The 19,345-nt window shown below is 41.5% G+C and overlaps 1 protein-coding gene across 3 annotated transcripts in view; it reads right to left on the bottom strand.

The window, feature by feature from the left end:
* LOC137978724 (TALPID3 protein-like) overlaps positions 1-19,345 on the bottom strand; it is a 77,743-nt gene that overhangs the window by 5,091 nt on the left and 53,307 nt on the right. For all 3 annotated transcript variants that reach the window (XM_068825754.1, XM_068825755.1, XM_068825756.1), the window contains 10 exons: positions 16,796-17,025; positions 12,528-12,599; positions 11,293-11,397; positions 10,077-10,306; positions 7,612-7,751; positions 6,021-6,178; positions 4,727-5,008; positions 4,187-4,386; positions 3,067-3,238; positions 1,581-1,710 (listed from right to left, as the gene is read on the bottom strand). In XM_068825754.1, the coding sequence (XP_068681855.1) occupies positions 1,581-1,710; positions 3,067-3,238; positions 4,187-4,386; positions 4,727-5,008; positions 6,021-6,178; positions 7,612-7,751; positions 10,077-10,306; positions 11,293-11,397; positions 12,528-12,599; positions 16,796-17,025 (1,719 nt within the window). The remainder of the gene's footprint in view (positions 1-1,580; positions 1,711-3,066; positions 3,239-4,186; positions 4,387-4,726; positions 5,009-6,020; positions 6,179-7,611; positions 7,752-10,076; positions 10,307-11,292; positions 11,398-12,527; positions 12,600-16,795; positions 17,026-19,345) is intronic.

Here is a 19,345-nt window from a genome sequence, read left to right as displayed (position 1 = left end):
AAGAAAGAATTGACCAGACCACAAGTCGTTTGTACCGATGAGAAGCATGGATCGATTGATTTGACGTCACAAACTGCTCTGGAAAGCGAAAATTCTTTCAAAAGTAGAATACAGTTCTACTGGAAAAGATGTTATCTGAATGAAATAAATACATCTTATTCGATGGTTTAACATATAATACGCGCGGATATTTTGAGTTGCGTAGTATTTTTACGAGCAATGAGCAGAATGTCCGCGCGTATTATATGTTAAACCATCGAATAAGAGATTTATTATTCCACTATACAAAAAGGTGTTATTTTGCTTCAATTTTATTTGGTAAGAGTGTTTCTAAAAAAATGCATCATCTGTCCCTCTGGGCGCTTGGGAACGATGTAAACAACACAGAAAGCCAGCCAAATGTCCTTTATTTGATTGTATGAAAAAACGAAATGACAAGTGACAAACGATGACAAGTTAAATTCTCGGGCTTTGTATCGTGTTGTAAAGAATTTCGTTCATTGAAAACTCCCGTTCCGTCCGTATTTGCTCTGTTCTCAACGGGTCAAACCGGGACACTTCAGTGTAATACCGTCTCATATTTTGCGCGTTCTCTTGATCAAATATGGTAAAATGGCGTAATAGTGGAATAATAAAGAGATTTATTTATCCTAGCAGTATGGCGGGAGAAATTGCCACATGATATAACGCGCCCTCTGAATGGTTAAAACCGCGTGCTTTATGACAGTACAGATGCACTCGTAAGATTTGGAAAATATAGTTTTCAGAAAATTATAGCCGAATACGTGATGCATTTAAAAAATTCGTTATTATAAAAAAAACTAAAGAAGCCTCGCCTGTGATCTGTTCCGGGGATCTTCTCAAGTTCCCATCGACTGTTGTTCATTCATAAGCTGCACAACGAACGCAGCAGGAGTTTGTTTATCAGCCACACCAGCACAACGCATCAGTTAAGCAGATTGTTTATGTCAATATGTCAATAACGATCAGGTTTTCATGAGTGAAAATTCAGCCGGATTTTACTAAACAATTGCTTTTCGAACCCGATTTTAGACTGAAAAACTACTTGCACTTGTCTGCTTGTTAAAATTTAAACCTGCTTTTGGTTAGAGTGCGTAACTGACGAGATATTTTCAGGGCCAATGGAAAATCCCAACTGGCCGGAGGCAAACTTCAGCCGAACAAATTCAAAGAGTGTGTCTTAAGCCCCAATCACTGGGCCGACTGCGTCCCTCCTTTATCGTATGGGCTTACTGTGGTACATTGCACACGGGAAGGGATTTTTCTGACCGATAGAAACAAGCGTAAACGGTGCAACGAAACCATCAGAAGAACATGAAGCATGTTTTACAACTTTTTCAAAGCGCAAGAAAATGCGTGCGCAAAATTCACGGTTTCATTGGTTTAAAAGAGGCGGGGAGTTTCAATTTAAGATAAGCAGCTCCTTCAAAGGCATCCTTTTAGCTCGTCATGCAATCTTTTCTCCCGAAGGAGGAGAGATTGTGACGACAATTGTGTAATTACTTTCGATATGTAACATGAAAACCGCTACATTATGAAGAAGGCAACAAATTACTCACCTTGGTCTCTTCCTAAGACAGTTGTGTCCCAGTCTCCTCCAATGGGCAGGTTTCGCTCGGCCGCCAGTTGAACAACAGTTGGAGATACGGCAAATTCACCTTCACTGTATATTCCAGTGTGCGCATATGGCTGCAAAATGACAAAAGACAAAGTTCTTCTTAGGGTTCTGATGTCTCTGGTACTTTCAAATTCAGAAAAAATATTAGGTAAGCTGATGACACAAGCTTCACATTCCAACCTCGTTCCCAGGACCTCTCCCTTGGCTTCTGGGCAGACGTCAAGGAAGAGGTCCTGGGAACGAAGTTGCTTTTGTACGTTAACAAATGTTTAACAGTTTTCATGTATCTTTTTGCCAATAATGTAAGTCATGACCTTGAAGCGTGTAACTTGCAACGTTTTTCCTTGGAACAAAGCTGCGGATTTTAGGACACCAATTTTATGCCCAAATATGGACAAAAATAGGATTGAAGCTGCATGCGCGCGAAAATGCACGAGCTACGGTACATCCAAATAAACGAATTTTTAAACTAAAAAAACTCCAGCTCTGAACCAGAGTGAAACCCTTCAAGATCATGATCTTCTGTGTAAGTACAGTCGTGTAAGTAAAATAAGGAATTGTAGGTAATGCTCTTTGTGTTGAAACAAGAGTGAATTCGATAAGATTGTTGATCTATCACTTTGTAATCTTGCCCAAGCACAGTCACAAATGGATTTATTTTAAGATACACTTTGCGCGCGAAACAAGCAAAGGGCCCCCAATTTAAACCAATCAGAAGAAGCCATGTCACGCGTGACTGTTCTGCCATGTTTTTTTCCCTAGGGACATGACAACTGATTTTCGCGGGAACAGGTATTCTAAAAATTTGTGACTGCTGTGGAGCCCACCCGTACCATAACAACACTCTCATCTAATTCACTTTTGGTTGAAATAAATACAATTGTTGTAAAAAAATATAAGGGAAAAAAAGTCTACCTCCTACACGAGGTGTCCCTTAAGTCTAAGCATTTGCTACCCGTTTCCAACAATAAGGCAAGGGTAAAGGTCGGCGTTAGTTTTAGGTTGGAGTAAATTGCAGCTGTTTCTTTTTACAGGAGGACTGAAGTTTGGAGGACACTTTGTAACGTTAATTGTTTGGATTCCGAGACACGAATGATGTTGAAGTTGGGGAGAAGAGCAGGGGGACACTTCATGACGCTTAACGAAATCAACTTGCATCTAATTCTAAGAATGGAAGCGAGGCTGCCGGTGACCCTGCTTTGATACAAACCTTTGCGCTTTTCTACTGTTAATGTAGACGAATTAGAACTACAACAACACAATTTACATCATAAAAGCAGTGAGGTCTGTATCAATACAAGATCACCGGCAGCCTCGCAGCCATTCATAGGCTAGGTCACTGAGCAAACAACTGTAAAATGGCCTATTAGAAATCTAAACATCGCTAATTACTTCTAGGGAGAGGGACGGGAGGGTGAAACACTCACCTGAATCAGTTCTCCCTCAGATATTTCCTCTTCAGTGGTAGTGATTGTTGCTGTACCCAGGGTGGTGGATGACAAGCTCGATGGACTACTGATCGATGGATGCGCAGGCTTAGGTGGCGTCAGTTCCTTGTGACTGACAGATGGTTCCTTGAGTTGACTTGGTCCTTCTGAACTGAAATGTTGTTATTACAGTCTCAATATTTGGGATTATCTCTGTGCATCGAGCATCGCCTCCAAAGATTTTCAAAGTTATTGATTGAAGATGGCCCAACATCATTAATTAGTTAAAACTAGGATTGTGGTCCCTCCTTATAAATGGGGAAACCATGGAACGACATAAGTTTCCTATTGAACAAGGGCCACACCTAGCCTTTGTACAAAGAAGGGGGACTTGAAGCTCTCCAAAAACAGTCAATCTTCACGGCCAAAGCCAAGGTCAAATCGTAAAGGCCAGGCAGCCAACAAAGGCAATGGATATGATCAGTATTGTTTCCTTGATTTATAAGAGTCACTCACAGACCAAAACAATCCCACAATGCCACACTCGTACCAGTCTTCCAAGAATTTTTCTGTAGGATTTCTGGTTGGTTCTGACTTACACGCAACCGCAGTGAATGTTCATATTTTTAACTATATGAATCAAACCATAATTTCAAATTTCTGAGTCTGAGTTTAAACACGAAGACGCACTGCAAAAGGCCTGGTACCTTAGGCATACGCGGGTGATTTGTCAATCAACTGTGGACGAACACAAATCTCCGTGATAATTTGTGGAAATAAAAATGCCGCTAACGGTTATGTGCCCGTAATATGTTAAAAGATGTTATCAGTCGTCCCCAGTCACTTTCCTGGCCTTGGAAATATCTTTTAGGGGCTCCATCCACGTGTTGCTGTTTGTTGATTTGCCATCTTGGATAATCAGTCGTGCTTGAATGGATGCGAACAAAAACAGAGAGTGAAGCTACCCCCTTTTACAGTGCGTCTTCGTGACTAAGAGCAGAAACTCCAAGATTCTTTGTTAACTTTCTGGTTAGAAACTAACCAGAGGAAGCTATCCTTTGGTGCCTACCAAAAGGAATGGTGCCCTATGGACGAAGATGGAAGAGACACAAATACTTACACACTGACTTCTGGCTCAGGTTCAGGTTCCGGCGTTGGAGTTTTCACAATAACTGACGGCGTAGGAGTGGAAACATTTGTGGCCAGAGACACCTCTGGCTCTTGTACAGAAGGCTCGGGTGTTGATAAACTAGACGGTTGGGACTGTGCAGGAGGTGGTGTTGAAATAGGTGTTGCAACTGGCGTGTTTACTTCAGATGCCTAGAGAGGAGACAGCGGCACGTGAAGTGAGGTTTTTACCATACCGGGTGTAAGAATATGATTAAAAAAAATCCACATGGTATTTTACATAACTGGTATTTTCTTTTGTTACAGAAAAAACATGGCTTAAAATTCCTTTTTGAGTCCTCTGGAAACGTTATTTAGGAAACTCTTTGTAACTGAAAAGCTCGAACCAATTCCTTATCGAACCCGTTTTCGGTTTACAAAGTGGTGTAGTTTCGTCTAAAATCAAAGTAGTAATGCAGCCCCAAAGCAACCGCAAGATCATTTCCAAAACACACTCACATAAAGATGCTATTTCCGGTAGAAATGAACGCACCTGGTCACCAGTTTCCTCCTCCTCCTCTTCCGTCACATGCTTCTCCTGCTCGTTTCTGATTGGTTCAAACACCATCTCTTCCTGTTTGCTCTCAGAAGAAGTTGGTTCCTCGCTTGTCACTGAAGGAGTGGGAGTAGGCACCGGAGTTTCCAACACCGCTGACTCGTGGGCACTCTCTTCGGATTCTGGAGATGTGTACTCAGGGGTAGGGGAAGGGGTTGGATTGGGAGTTTCCCTGGGAGAGGGTGTGCGTGATGACTGAACTTCTTCCCTTAAAGATTGCTAAAAATGATGTTGGAAACCAAGTTTTAACACTGTGCATTCACGTAAAACATGTAAACATGACACCCGCGTATAAGAGCAAGTGGATTAAGAACATCAGGCTGAAATTTGGCCAAAATAGCACCATGTAAATAAGAACTGATTCAGCCTGATAAACAAAACATGTTCTTAATATAAAGAAAACTAATGGTATGAGAATGATGAAACAGTAAAGTGACTCATATCCAAACTCTAAAATCTATCACAGAAAAGTATTGTATGTTAACCTCTAGTAATGTACAACTTGAAGTATTTCTGAAATGACCAATTTTAAGAACATTTTAAGAACATTTTCAGGATCATTTCTTACTAAGCCTCCCTTAAATAAGAACAAGATCAGCCTGAAACTTGAAATCAGCGTTCTTATATGCGGGTGTTTACTGTATTCCTATTCTGCTAGGTATTACCGCGAGGTTTGATACGAAGACAAACAGCAGAGATAGGCAAGACGGTAAGCAAACCATGGTTCCATAAGAGGCGATCTCCAAGGGGGATTGAAAAACAAGGGAGCGTTGATATTGAATTTACACTTGGGAAAAAGCCATCACAGAAAAGAAGGAAAACACAAATCATTTTTGGGACTCAGGCAGCTACTTCATCCATTCTAAAAATCCACTTTGCTTCGCCTTGTGCCTTTAAACCCGATAAAAAGTTGCTTCTCGTTTAACGAGAAGTGTTGAAATAGTGGCTGTGTTTGTTGAACGAAGTCGATGAAACAAGGTATTCAGAAAATTTCCTTTCTAACGACGCACTTCATCTTGAAAACAACATCATTTCGAATCACCTCAATTTAAAATATAACTCTAAGAGTGGCTTCCTTTCGCACCTAATTGCATACAAGACGCGAAGCCATTGGTAGCAAGGTGCACCAAATACAGTATGGATGGATGAACCATTTCAAGGTGCCAAACAAAAAACAGCAGAGGACTACGGAAAAGCCAGAACCAGCTAAAGGACATCACATTCAACTTACCCTAGAGGAGAGCCGCCTGGCCCTGGGCTTTGGGTGACCGAGTACCGTGGAAACATTTTCTGCTATTACTTCCCGAATTAAGTTGGTGACAAGATCACGATCCACAGGTAACCCAGCATCAACAAATAGTTGAATCCCACCAAGTCCTATAGTGGCAGCTGGGCCAGAGAATAAAAATACAATAAAGTGTCTTTACCAACCCATCAGATCATGCCATCTATCATAAAATTCACCAATACTTTACGAGGTGCAGTATTTAGATCTTTGTGTAATTTATTATATCTCTCAGATAGTACGCGCGCTGTAATTGGCTAAATTAGCGGGCCGTATTCTACAGTACGGCCCTCTGTACAGCCCGCTAAATTTAAAATTTCAACAAAACATCATCTAGCGAGTTTTTCATGTCATTTCTGTTGCATAAACTTGTACTGAAAACTGTTTGAATCTTGCAAGCAACTATTTCAAACCTAACAGCCAAGAAGATTTAGTTTTTGGGATTTTGGCACGGCATTCTTTGTGGCAGTTGAACCTTCCGCTTCACTTTGACTAGTTTCCTTGCCCGCGCGCCGGTTCAGTAACCTCAGAGATATAATAAATATCTTACTAACCTCATTTTCTCGGTCCGTACTGTAAGTTACGGATCCTCGTTTTTTCCGGTTGATTTATGGCCCGCGCGCTTTGCGCTTGGGCCATAAATCAACGGGAAAAAACTCGGTCCGTAAGTTACAGTACGGACCTCGAACTCGGTTAGTAAGAGGTATATATCCCAGTAGAAACCCAAAACGTTCAAACGTTAACACTTTTTAGTATTTTGCATCATAAGGACCGCTCTGTACAATCTCGTCCCCACAGTCCTCTTTTCTTTTGTTCAGCACTAAGAACACCGACTCTGGCCATTTCCAATTTATGCGCAGTCATAGTAAAGGTTCATTTTTGTAACCGTTGACAACCACTGTTGTTTCAATTTTTTGAACGTGCGTAGACGAGCCGGAAGTTCGTGATTTGCGGACTTCCTGCCTTGGAAGTGGCCAGATTCCGTGTTCTTGGTGCTGACCAAAAGGAAAAGCGGACGGTGGGGACGAGATTGCGCCCTGTAATAATTATTTACTTGAGGCAGTGTGGCCCAGTGGTTAGGGCGCTTGCCTTGAGATCCGGAGATCCCGGGTTCAAGACCCGCTCTGACCACTCGTTGAATTTGTTCCTGGTAGTCCCTGGTTCAACTTCCAAGCTGCACTTGTAAATAGCCAACTGGTTTGCCTCCGACCAGTTGGGATTCTTAACAGTTGTAGTTGTTGTGTTCTGTTGTTTCGTTGATTGTGTTTCATTGGCCCTGAAAAGCCCCTTTGGGGAGCGGTCAATTAAGTATGTATTTTTTTATTTTGTATTTTTATTAACTTATTAACTTACTTATTAACCGAAAGCGAAGTCTTTCTCAAACTGAGACCTTGCCGTATTGACAGAGCGACAGCAAACAACTTATCGAGAGAGCCCTTGTCTATACAAAAATTCTGAATGTCAAGATAGACTCTAGATCGGCGCTGCATTAAATGTACTTGAAAGAGCTATTGAAACAGTATCAAAAAGAACTCACCAAGCATGTCAGCATCCTCATCTTCAGGCTCTGATGCAGTGCTACTCTCAAGGATCGCCTGCGGCCTTGTGAGGGTGGTGGGGTCAGGCACAGGTTGGTTCATTTCACTCACAATACGTGCAAGGAGTTCCTGTTCAATCCTGTCGACAAAAATTCACGCGTCCTTTAAATGTACAAGTGAAGTAAATTTGGAAGATGTCCTTTTTTCGATGATGACCCACGGATACTCGGAAAAAATCCGACAGCTCCATTACAGGAGACGAAACAAGGACCTTCCAATAGTTCGGATGTTCTTCCACTCAAATTTTAAAGGCAAATTCATCACCGTCAGAAAGATTTATAAGCTGACCTTTCGAGCGTTAGCCCTTCGTCAGAGGTATTCTGAGTCGCTCAAACGAAGTACAATTTTTATTTGCTCGTGTAGACGAAAAAATTTGGCCAATTTTTATGTGACAAATAAGAAGTTGTCAAATACAAAAATTATTCTTGTAGACGACTCGTCACATAAAGTGTGGCAAATATCCCGCCTGTGTGAGCACCATAGGCTACTTAAGAAAAATACCATAATACTCTTTGTTTGTCCGCCCAAATTTTGCATAAGCATTGTTTCCAGTTTCTCGTGGGACGGTCTATGTTCCCAAGAGAAAACAACAATGCTTATGCAAATTTAAGGGGGACAAACAAAGAGTATTATGGTATTTTCCGAAGTGGCCTATTCACTACTCGCACAATCCCATAATACACCTCTATTACCCCCTAAAACTTTTGCATAACCATTGTTTGCAATTTCTCCTGGGACATGAAAATGTCCCAAGCGAAGTCGAAAACAATGCCTATGCAGATTTTTGGGGGGCAAAAGAGGTGTATTATGGGATTTGTGCAAGTAGTGAATTGTCAAAATTGAACGAAGTGTAATTGTATTTCTCGGTAAAACCTAATTTTGACATTCGCCACTTCAGTCCTAGATTGTCACACGAACCTACGATGAGCGACAAAAGTAGTTGCTACACTGTACTGGAAATACTACAATTGTGAAAAATTCATGTCTATCTGTAGGGTTAGGGTTAGTCTGGAAGATAAAAACAACAACATTTTTAGGGGGGAGGGAGTTAGATGTAAAGATCAAGGGGGTGAATATGTTCAGCATTAGTAAAAAAAGGGTGAGTGTCTCAACCTTTTTGTCGTTTATTATTAAAGGCCTAAGCTCCGGCGAATCTCCCGCAGCTCCGTACATAATCCAAACCAGGAATCAGAAGGTTACGGGTTCGACTTCTGTAAGGAGCAAGGAATTTCTTTCCAGTGTGCCTGTACCACAACAGAAAACGCATCGTTCAACAACAACGTCAGGGTGGCTTAGTGGTTATCTATCGGGCCTCCCACCACTGCGAGCCGGGGTTCAATTCTGGCCTCAGCCAGCATGTGGGCTGAGTTTCAGTCGATCTCAACCTGACTCGAGGGTTTTTCTCCGGGTACTCCGGTTTTCGTCCCTCATCAAAATCGACTCACAGCTAATTAACATCTAGCTGTGGTGCTGTGCTCCGACATCAAAACATGGGCTGTATAGCGGCAGCCAGAGGCGCCTTTGTATGCTTTCAGCCCGATGTCGTGAGCCGCGCCCTTCGCAATTCAGTCCTCGACTGCAAGTAAGGGTGATTAGCACTAGCAATATTTTATATTTAACGCCACAAAACAATGATATCATTGGTTAAAAGAGCATAAATAATCGTGCTGCACGTGCAGCACGGATTTTAGAAAATATGTTTGCAGTCCTCTGCGTAACGACGACGTGACACAGGGTTCGTACACTTTTTCAGACCAAAAATTCAAGGGCTTTTCAAGGACTTTCAAGGGCCAGATTTTGAAATTTAAAGGACGTCTTTTTTATGGAAGTCGAAGAATTTACCCATGGAAATGGTCTGACAGTACAATTCTTGCTCATTTTCCATAACGTACATGGGTCAAAATAATGCAAAGGCACTGGTAACTATTTTCGACCCCACAGCTCGTCGCGTTTGTATGACATGACTTAAGTGGCTGATTAGTTTTACCGAAGTTTTCAAAGATTAAAACTGCGGGTCAGAAAAAATTCAAGGACTTTCAAGGACCAGGATTGAAGAGCAGAGATTTTCAAGGACTTTCAAGGCCTTGAAAATGTACTCTAAAAATTCAAGGGTTTTCAAGACGCGTACGAACCCTGGTCACCAAATTTGAGGTTTTGACGACAACGCGAGCATGCAATAAAGAATCTTTCACTCTCTCTTTTCACTCTGAAACCGCTCGAACCAATATATTTCTAGGATACTCCTCCCATATTGTAGGACGTGAACGAGTTGGAATAATCGCGAAAAATGTATGATAGAGCAACGTTATATTTTGAGATAACGTTTTCGTCGACGTCGTCGTCGCCGTCGTAGATCCTAAGGTCCCTAATATCAATGCTGACCGTGTTGTCAAGGAAATCTTACCATTCCAAGGCCCTGTCTTGCAGAGCTTCAACTTGGCGAGTCTCAGCCTCTAAAACTCCGCCTGATTGTTGTACAGAGACTGGGGGATGAACTGGCGGAAAGGGAGGGCCGCTGTATGGTTGCTCCGGCAAACCACTGAAGCCCTCCAATGTAAGAGGATGCTGAGGAGTGGGTATCCTGTGCTGTTCATCATCATCGTCATCGGTATCACCCTCCACCTCTGGAGGAACCTGAGACAAAAGACACAAAAGCGTAAGACAATATGAAACCTTTTATTACATTTAATCAGCATAGGACACAGCTCTGTTGTGTTTAGAATTAGGCTTCATTGTTTTTACGAAAGAGTGAAATGATCCTCACACTTATCTAGATGACCTCTGCAATGGCGGCGCAATGCTCTACCAACTAAGCTTAAATTATCCAGATAACTGCGAGGATCATTTCTCTCTTTCGTCTATAGCCCGCATTTCAAATAAATACACTCCTTTCGTTACGTCCTTTCACGGGAATACACGAGCCCAACAAATTGACCTGCTCCCAACTGCATGGGTGGCTTCATAGCTCAGTTGATAGAGCACTGCACCGGCATCACAGAGGTCATAGGTTCGAATCCCGTTGGAGCCACCTGAATTTTTTTGGTTTCTAAAAGAGACAGTTGCTTCAATTGTCCAGTTAAATGCGAGGATCCCTTTTACACTTCGTCTATAAACCGCACTTCATTGTTTCTCTTGCATGTATTTTTGTGCCCAATTGTTTCCTGAACCAATAAGGAAAGGAATTTTAGTCGTTCTTGCGCTGGAGCACTAACTGGGGACACTGTAAACTGAAATTAACAATTAACACAAATCAAGTCAACTGTTGCTTTTTGAGGAGAGGGGAAAACCGAACTAACGGTAGTCAGAGAAAAATATCTCAGTGCAGAGTAGAGAACCAACAAACTCAACCTACATATGACGCAGAGTCAAGAAATCGAAGCCATGCAGGCCACATTGGTGGGAGGCGAGTGCTCTCACCACCGCGCCAATGTAACTGTTTCGCACAAAGAATCGTTTTCTTTCCTTTCAGTGTAGCTTCAGTAGCTTTAAAAGGTGGAGGGGGAGGGGGGGGGGGGGGGAGAGTAAAATGAGTGCAACGTCAGGTTTGTCAGTTGAATTACTTTTTTACTTTGCAACTGAACCAAATAGCAACCCGGAGATTGGCATTTTTGACGACAAACCTGTTGTTCATCTTTTTCCTGGGGCCCAGTCTCCGTCACTGCCAGGAAATTCCTAAATTCCTGGTATTCAGAGTCATCAGGCCTAGAAAGAGGAGCTGGAATATCCTGAAGAAAAAACACAATGTCGTAAGTTTATTGTTGGTTTTCACTGATCGAGTATTGTTTCACTGTTGGCATAGTCAAGATCTTTGTTCAAAATTTTTGCCTCATTTGCATATTAGGTGCATCATTATTGAATTGATAGACCAAGGAATCGGCGTTTTTTTCCTGAAAATCCAAACCCGGTATCCTATTAAAGATGATGGCATGGGCTCATTCGAGCTTTTTCCACAAAGTAAAATTTCAAATTTTGAACGCCATTTTCTCGCTGATTACAAAAATAAACAGAACTGCGCAAAGCCCACAGATCTTCGCTTACAGATACACTGTTCTCTAAAGCTATCGATTTGAATAGGGGAATCTCTGTTTGCAATTTTTTCCTCATTAGCATAGAGCGGTTTTCAATTGAGAGTCGAAATTAATTAGCGAATTACTTTGGCTTATAATTACTTCACTAAGTGATTGGTTCAAAGTTGTCGCGCCACTTTTTCCATCAACCAGAAGTGAAACCAAAACCAATCGTGGCTCGCGCGTGCACACTTTCCCGCGCTTTGTGTCGGCTAAGTGTAATTACCTCGAGTTTTGATTGGTTTACTGGATTGTCTCCGTTCTTTTTGATTGGTCAAAGTAATTACTCTGGCTTTGGTTTTACGACACTCGATTGAAACTCGCTCTATGTCCATCATTATCAAATTGATCGACCAAGAAATCGGCGTTGAAATCGTCTGTCTCTGAAAATTCCAGCCAAATATTCCAGATAAGATTAAATTTTACAAAGAATGTAAAGGTCAGACATACTGACTTATTCTGATAGCATGGGCTCAGTAGCGCCTGTGCCCCTCTGTGAACTATCAGTTTTTGATGACTATTTTTCGCTGATTGCCAGAATCGTAAGAATTGCACCAAGCCCGCAGATAACTCTTTTTCATTGCAATTTTCTAATGGATCAGTAGTCAGGGCATCCAGCTTGACCGTGCAAGGTTGTAGTATCAAATCCCTCCGGGGACTAGTATTTCGGAGTTCCAATTACTGTTCATCATGTACTTTCAATATAAAATCAGCTACCATTTATAAAAGTGGTACATGTTACATTTCATGTATGGTAAACTATTACAGCTTTGTTCAGTTCGACTCACATTGATATGAGGCACACTTGAAGAATACGATGCACTTTCTGAGAAACTGTCAATGTCCACAGTGGGCAAAACCTGTGATTCAAAAAAGAAAAGATCGCTGTCGCAAATTTCCGTTCCGTAAATGGTCGTTGCCATTTGGACAATACTCAGAACTATTTTCACATTGTTAAGTTTGTTGTTTGCAAATGTGCAAAAAAAAATGCTTAATCTAGGACTAGATTAGCAGCGTATGTCACTTAACGAATTTTGAAAAAAACTTCCAAAAAACACTTCGAAAAAGTTTAATGAACGGTATCGAACTCGATTTAATAGCTGAAGAGCAAACGCACTTAACCACTCCACTTCCTAGATAACCACTCCAAAAATTGCAAATTTAAAGTATTTAAATGAAGCTAACCCTGACAATTCATAAAAAGGCTTGGTTACTAAGAATGGCATCGACTGTCAAAAATGGCAACTAACGTTCACGAAACGGAAATTAGCATCGCTCTCATAGCCATAGGTTTACACTCCTACCAGGTTGACAATCGGACATGGTTTCATGTGTCTCTGGTTTAAAGAATAATCAATTAGCCAATATCAAATATACCATAATACTCTTCCAAATTGGCATAAGCATGATTTCCCGTGTTTCTCTTGGGACAATTTTCCCTAGAGAAAACAAAAACTATGCTTATTCAAAATTTGGGTGGTCAAACAAAAAGTAGCATGATATTTTCCGCTTTGGCCAATTAGCCAATATCAAAAATACCATAATACTCTTTGTTTGTCCACCCAAATTCGCATAAGCATGGTTTCTCGTGTTCAATTGTCCCTAGAGAAAACAAAAACTATGCTTATTCAAAATTTGGGTGGTCAAACAATAAGTATTATGGTATTTTCCGCTTCGGCCAATAGACCACTTTCGATACATTAGAATAGGCCATTTTCGAAATATCAAATATTCAGCTTGATAGTGAGGCAGTGAGGACAAAAACAAAAGAAAAACGTTGGAATGAATATGAAAAATATTTACATATCATCCATTTCCTTTGTCTTTGGCCTCTAAACCTCTCTTTCAAGCTGAATTTTAATACATCGAAAAAGGCATATTCAGCTTGGCAGTGAGGCTTTGAGGACACAAACAAAGGAAACTGAATGAAAATGTTTATTCATTTATTTTGCTTGTGTCCTCTAAGCCTCACTATCGAGCTGAATTTTAATATATCGAAAGTGGTCTATTAGCCACTATCAAAAATACCATAATGGTCTTTGTTTGTCCCTCCAAAATTTTCCCTCATAAATTTTCTCTTGGGACTTATAATGGTCAGAGAAACCGGAAATCTTGGAGGGACAAACAAAGAGTATTATGGTATTTTTGATATTGGCTAATACCACCTGCAAAGATGTAAGTCAGGACCCGAGGTTTCCACACTCGTGCTCGTAGGGAGGCTAAGCAAAAACAACAAAAACGCCACTTCACAATATAACAGCGCAATCATAAGAATTCTAGAGATCAGTTCATCTTGTTCACGTTATACAAAACGGCCTAACTATCATATAACGGTATTTGTACGAACGCTTTTAAAGCAAAGGTCAAAATGAACGGTTCATTGTCGTATGCTCAAGTTGTCGTTTAGTAGAGTACGTCAACGAAATGTACTAAAACGCGTGCTGCACGTGCAGCGCATCCATTTTAACCTCTTTTAACCAATGATATTCTTTTGCTGTGCCGTTGTCGTTAATTCAACTCCCTATTAGGTACTATGGACTTTACGATTTACGACGGCGACGTCAACGAAAACGTCACCTCAAAATATAACTTTGCACTATCGTAAGTTTCTCGCGGTTAGGCCATCTCGATCGCGTCGTACAATGTGGGCGAAATTTCGTAACAATAAATTGGTACAAACGGTTTTAGAGTAAAAATAGAGAATGAAATGTACCAATTTTTGCGCTCGCGTTGTCGTCAAAACCTCAAATTTGGTGATTTCACGTCGTTGTTGTGCAGAGCACCGCACGTTTATGTGCTAAAATGCGTGGCGCACGTGCAGCACGATTATTTTTCCTCTTTTAGCCAATGATATTGTTGTTTCGTGGCGTTGTTGTTGAACGATGCGTTTTCTGTTGTGGTACAGGCACACTGGTAAGAAATTCCTTGCTCCTTACAGTTGACGCAAGGAAGCAAGAAAAAACATATTAGACAGTAGAAAAAACGAGCAAATGAAACGGATAAAAAAACTTTGTCACTTTTCATAGGACAAAGAAAGTCTCACGTGTCTGAAGAGACCATTTTACAGTTCTGTACTCAGCTACCAGGCCTTAAGATAAAAGCGAGGATAGAGTCGACCTTGCTTTTATTCACTACTTGCACAAATCCCATAATACACCTCTTCTACCCCCCAAAAATCTACATAGCCATTGTTTTTGACTTCTTTTGGGACATTTTCATGTCCCAGGAGAAATTGGAAATGCAAAAGTCTTGGGGGGCAATAGAGGTGTATTTTGGGATTGTGCAAGTAGTGAATAGAAACCTCATTACAGTAAAATCAGTATTCGTTTATACCCGCTTAAGAGGGTATAAACGAGTACTGATTTCACTATGTCGACAATGGTTTATGAATCGACACAAAATACAATACAATACATACTTAATTGACCGCTCCCCATAGGGGCTTTTCAGGGCCAATGAAACACAACGAAACGACAGAACAGAACAACAACAACTATTAAGAATCCCAACTGGCTGGAGGCATACCAGTTGGCTATTTACAAGTGTGGCTGGGAAGTTGGACCAGGGACTCCCAGGATCAAATTCAACGAGTGGTCAGAGCTGGTCTTGAACCCGGCATCTCCGGATCTCAAGGCAAGCGCCCTAACCACTGGGCCACACTGCCTCCTCAAAACAGAAGTGAACAACATATTTGAAGAAGGGAAAGTTAACTGCAAGAAAAAAACATTCAGTTTTTCAACTTAACTTATTTTTTAACCTATTGAACTCTCTTATCACAGATAATAGGGAACTTAAGCAACGACAACGGCGACGGCAACGAGAACGTCACAAATTTGCATATTTAGTAGGCAAAAACAATAGCTTTGTTCGCCCTGCACGTGTGTTTTTCACTTTTGTCCATTTCATTGCCGTCGTCGGCAAAACTACAACGTGAAATAGCCAAATTTTAGGTTTTATGGAAAACGTCATTACTTGAGGATAAATTTTCATTTTCTGCCCTAAATTGAGCGCCGTTCCTACCAGCGTCATTTTTGAGTAACTACCACACCCCCGCCATATTAAAAAAGTCGAAATATTAACGAAGCGATTACAATAACGCGAATTTATATTTTGAGATGAAGTTCTCGTTGCCGTCGCCGTTGTCGTTGCTTAAGGGCCCACAGACGGATTTTTCGCGCGTTGCTAAGGAAGTGAAATGTTGCTTCCGGTAACTGACGTCATCATACCATGAGCTGACAAGAAAACCCACTCAAAAGCAAAAGTCACCGCACAAACTGTTGTTTCCATCGAAGATTTTTCCTCGCCCTTCCTCGCGCTTGTTCTAAGATCAACTGCGCATGCGTAAACGAACTGACTTCCGGTTTGAGAAAAAAGCTAAATTTCCGGGGGTTTTAAATTGAATTAATTTTTTTTTTACATGGCACGTTTCATCCCCAAATACAGAATATAGCTAAGCATTGATTTTTTAAAATCATCTTTTTTGAAAAAGTTATGGGTATTTCAGTATCGTTTATGTCTTTAAAAAGAATATTTTTCAAAATAAAAAGAAAACCATGCTTGGCTGGATGCAAAAACGAATACAAATTATCAAACCATCGATTAAATACCCAAATTGCGTAGCACGGAGACAAATTTAGAGTTTTCTTTTATTGGTCACGTGACCATGGGCGTGGAATGATAACGTCATATTTAGGGTCACTGGCTTACAAAAGTTGGAAACTGACCAAAATGATGCCAAATTCTCTCAAATTACTTAACCATTACATCCTTAGCAACGCACCCCAAAAAATACGTCAGTGGGCCCTTAAGCTCCCTATTAGTTATGCATTGCAAAATCGCGTTGTGAGCTTGGGTTGCCTGTGGTGCAACCTTTGACTACGCAGCAGAGACGAGGAGATGAAAGATCCAGGAGGTGAACGAGGCTGTTATAATCAACACCCTTTTGGTCTATTCCTCTTCTCTTCTGGTTTATTTAAGTTTTCTGTTTCTGCCACAAAGGGAAGGTGCGTGGCGTGACACCTTAAAAGACAGCAGTGAACATAACTAAACTCCTTACCTGTACTGCTAAGGAGCTTTTCTTTTTCTTAGCTGATGATTTCTTGTGACGCTTGTGCTGATGAGATGTTTCGTCTGCCAGTTCCTTATAGTACACAGTAATCACTGCAACGTTTGACCGTGCAAGCTTACTGGGTTTCACAGGACTGGGGGTAAGTAACTGAGCATCGTATTCGTCAGAGGACTTGGCACTCTCAGGGGTTGGACTCTCTGCTTTAACTTGGGATATAACTGAGAAAAAAAAAAAGCAGAGTAACTGAAGAGCCTGCTTCAGTACCATAAAACGAATGGGGAGTATTAAAAATGGCGAATGTTAAGTCAGTACAATAGGTTTATTAAATGGCTACTGTTTCTGGCCGATATAACGCGCGCTCTGATTGGCTAAGAGCAGCTAAGCGCTAGGGCATTATTCTCCCGTAATGCCCACCGGCCGATAAAGGATTATGCAAATTAGTTTCGTCTTCTTTAGAACTGTTCTGTTAGCCATATCACAAACAACTTAATGACCTCAACCATTCGGTCGTTATAGCAAAATCTCAAACCTCGGCCTAGCTGTATTGGCCTCGCTGTCGCTCGGTCAATACAACAGGGACTCCGTCATTTTGCTGTAACGACCTCACTCTCGGTTATTAAGTAGTTATTAATAAAAACAAACAATCGTTCCGCACGTGCGGCATGCATTTTGGTACATTTCTTTGTTGTACTCTAACACACGACGTCACTAAATAGCTCAAATTAGGGACCTTAAGCAAGGCCCACGACGACGGCCGCACGAGAACGTTGTCTAAAAATATTATTTCCAGTTGCTATAACGATTTTGCGATTACTCCAAGTCACTCGGTTTGGAAAGTGTGAGTACACATTACAAGATTTAAATTGGTGAGAGCGGTGTGGATATTTAGAGAGAAACTTTACAATTCATCGTCAGGTGCTCTCGTCCTCCACATAACCTCAAGTTTGATCATTTCACGTCGTTGTCAAGACAAGGGTTGTTTACCACTTACAAGCAGAAACCGGTTGGTAGTAGGTTTGTTCAAATGGTAAGCAAAAAACTCCCGAATGGGAAATTTAGTTGGGATAGGCGTGTACCATTTGCAAAATTCGTTCACGTTTACCGAGAGAGTGTGATGGAGGGAGGCAAAATCATCGAGGAATGCAAATAGTAAACACGTTTTCCGTTTGGGAATCTTGGACTAGCTTTCGAGAAATCCCGTTTTCTCCGGAAATTTTCCGTTTGGGAAGACCAAAATAGGCTTATCATTTACACTCCAACCGAAATTTCCGGGTCAAGTTTTTTGGTAAATGGTAAACAACCGAGAACGGCAAAGGTATGTATCAAAATGTTAAACGCACGTGCATGGCGTGCACAATCACTGTTTTTGCTAATTAAACCTATTATTATGTGTGTGGTGTTCTCGTAACCGCCATTCTTGCTTAAGGGGCTGTTTACATGGATGTAGGAAGATCCTAGCGCTAGGAAGATCCTAGAAGGCGAAACAACTTTTCGTTTGGTTTACATGCAGAAATTTCTGTCTAGGTGGAAGTGGAGAATGAAACCAAGATGGCGGGCGAGAACAACAAACACGTAATTCGGATGTATTCGGATAAATTCGCATGCCTTCGATTCGCAGCGTTTTCGACATTGCTGTCGATCGATTGCTCGTTACTTTCCACTGTGTCTCTCGCTTGGGTGGTGAAACAAAACTGGTCCTGAATATTGTCGGCGGTCATCAGAATCATTAGAATCGTCCTGTGGCAACGCCAGACGAAATTGTCGACCTTTGGTAGCTGGATACCGTGAACACCCGGCCGCCGCCATGTTTGTTTTTTTGTCCCTAGTACCAGGAACTTCCGAACGAAGGCAGTTTACATGGTGCTAGGATCTTCCTAGCGCTAGGATCATCCCTCCTCTCAGATAGGATGATCCTAGCGGTAGGATGATCCTAGCACTGGGGCCAAATACAACCCTTCACATGTAAACTGAAAGCTGAAAACATACCGCGCTCGGATGATCCTAGTGCTAGGATGATCCCAGCGCTAGGATCATCCTCTTTCCATGTAAACGGGCCCTAAGCTCCCTATTAAGGTTTAGATGACAACATTTATCTACAAGAGTGAATCTTTTACGAAAGACTCCTGGTTCGTACCAATCGTCTTCGCCGTGAGTATTGTACGAGGTGAACAATACGAAATAATTCCGAAATACTGATAATAGCGCATTTTAAGAACGTTTGTTGACGCACCCGTCGCCGCCACATAAATCCGCTTCGTGAGCATATTACTATGGAATGCGGGATAATGAGAGGGAAACGGAAGAGCGAAGAGGAGTGGACCATGTTTACGAAAAATACAATTCTGCCACAAAAATGTCCGAAAAGTTGGGTGCGCGTTTCAATCAAGTCGTTTCCTTGGGTGCAAACTTTGAAGGCAAAGCGTACTCGATTGTTTCTCGGAGATTAGAGAGGCTGTTTTGACTTTCCTCCGATCCGTGTACTGAGCCATAATGTAGCTTGAATGAGTCTGGCCCGTAAAACAGCTTAATTCAGAGCTG

The sequence above is a fragment of the Montipora foliosa genome, chromosome 12 (genome assembly GCF_036669935.1).
Source record: "Montipora foliosa isolate CH-2021 chromosome 12, ASM3666993v2, whole genome shotgun sequence".
Classification (NCBI taxonomy): Eukaryota; Metazoa; Cnidaria; class Anthozoa; order Scleractinia; family Acroporidae; genus Montipora; species Montipora foliosa.
The sequence above is the reverse complement of the archived record's forward strand: the minus strand, read 5'-3'. Positions and strand labels throughout refer to the sequence as shown.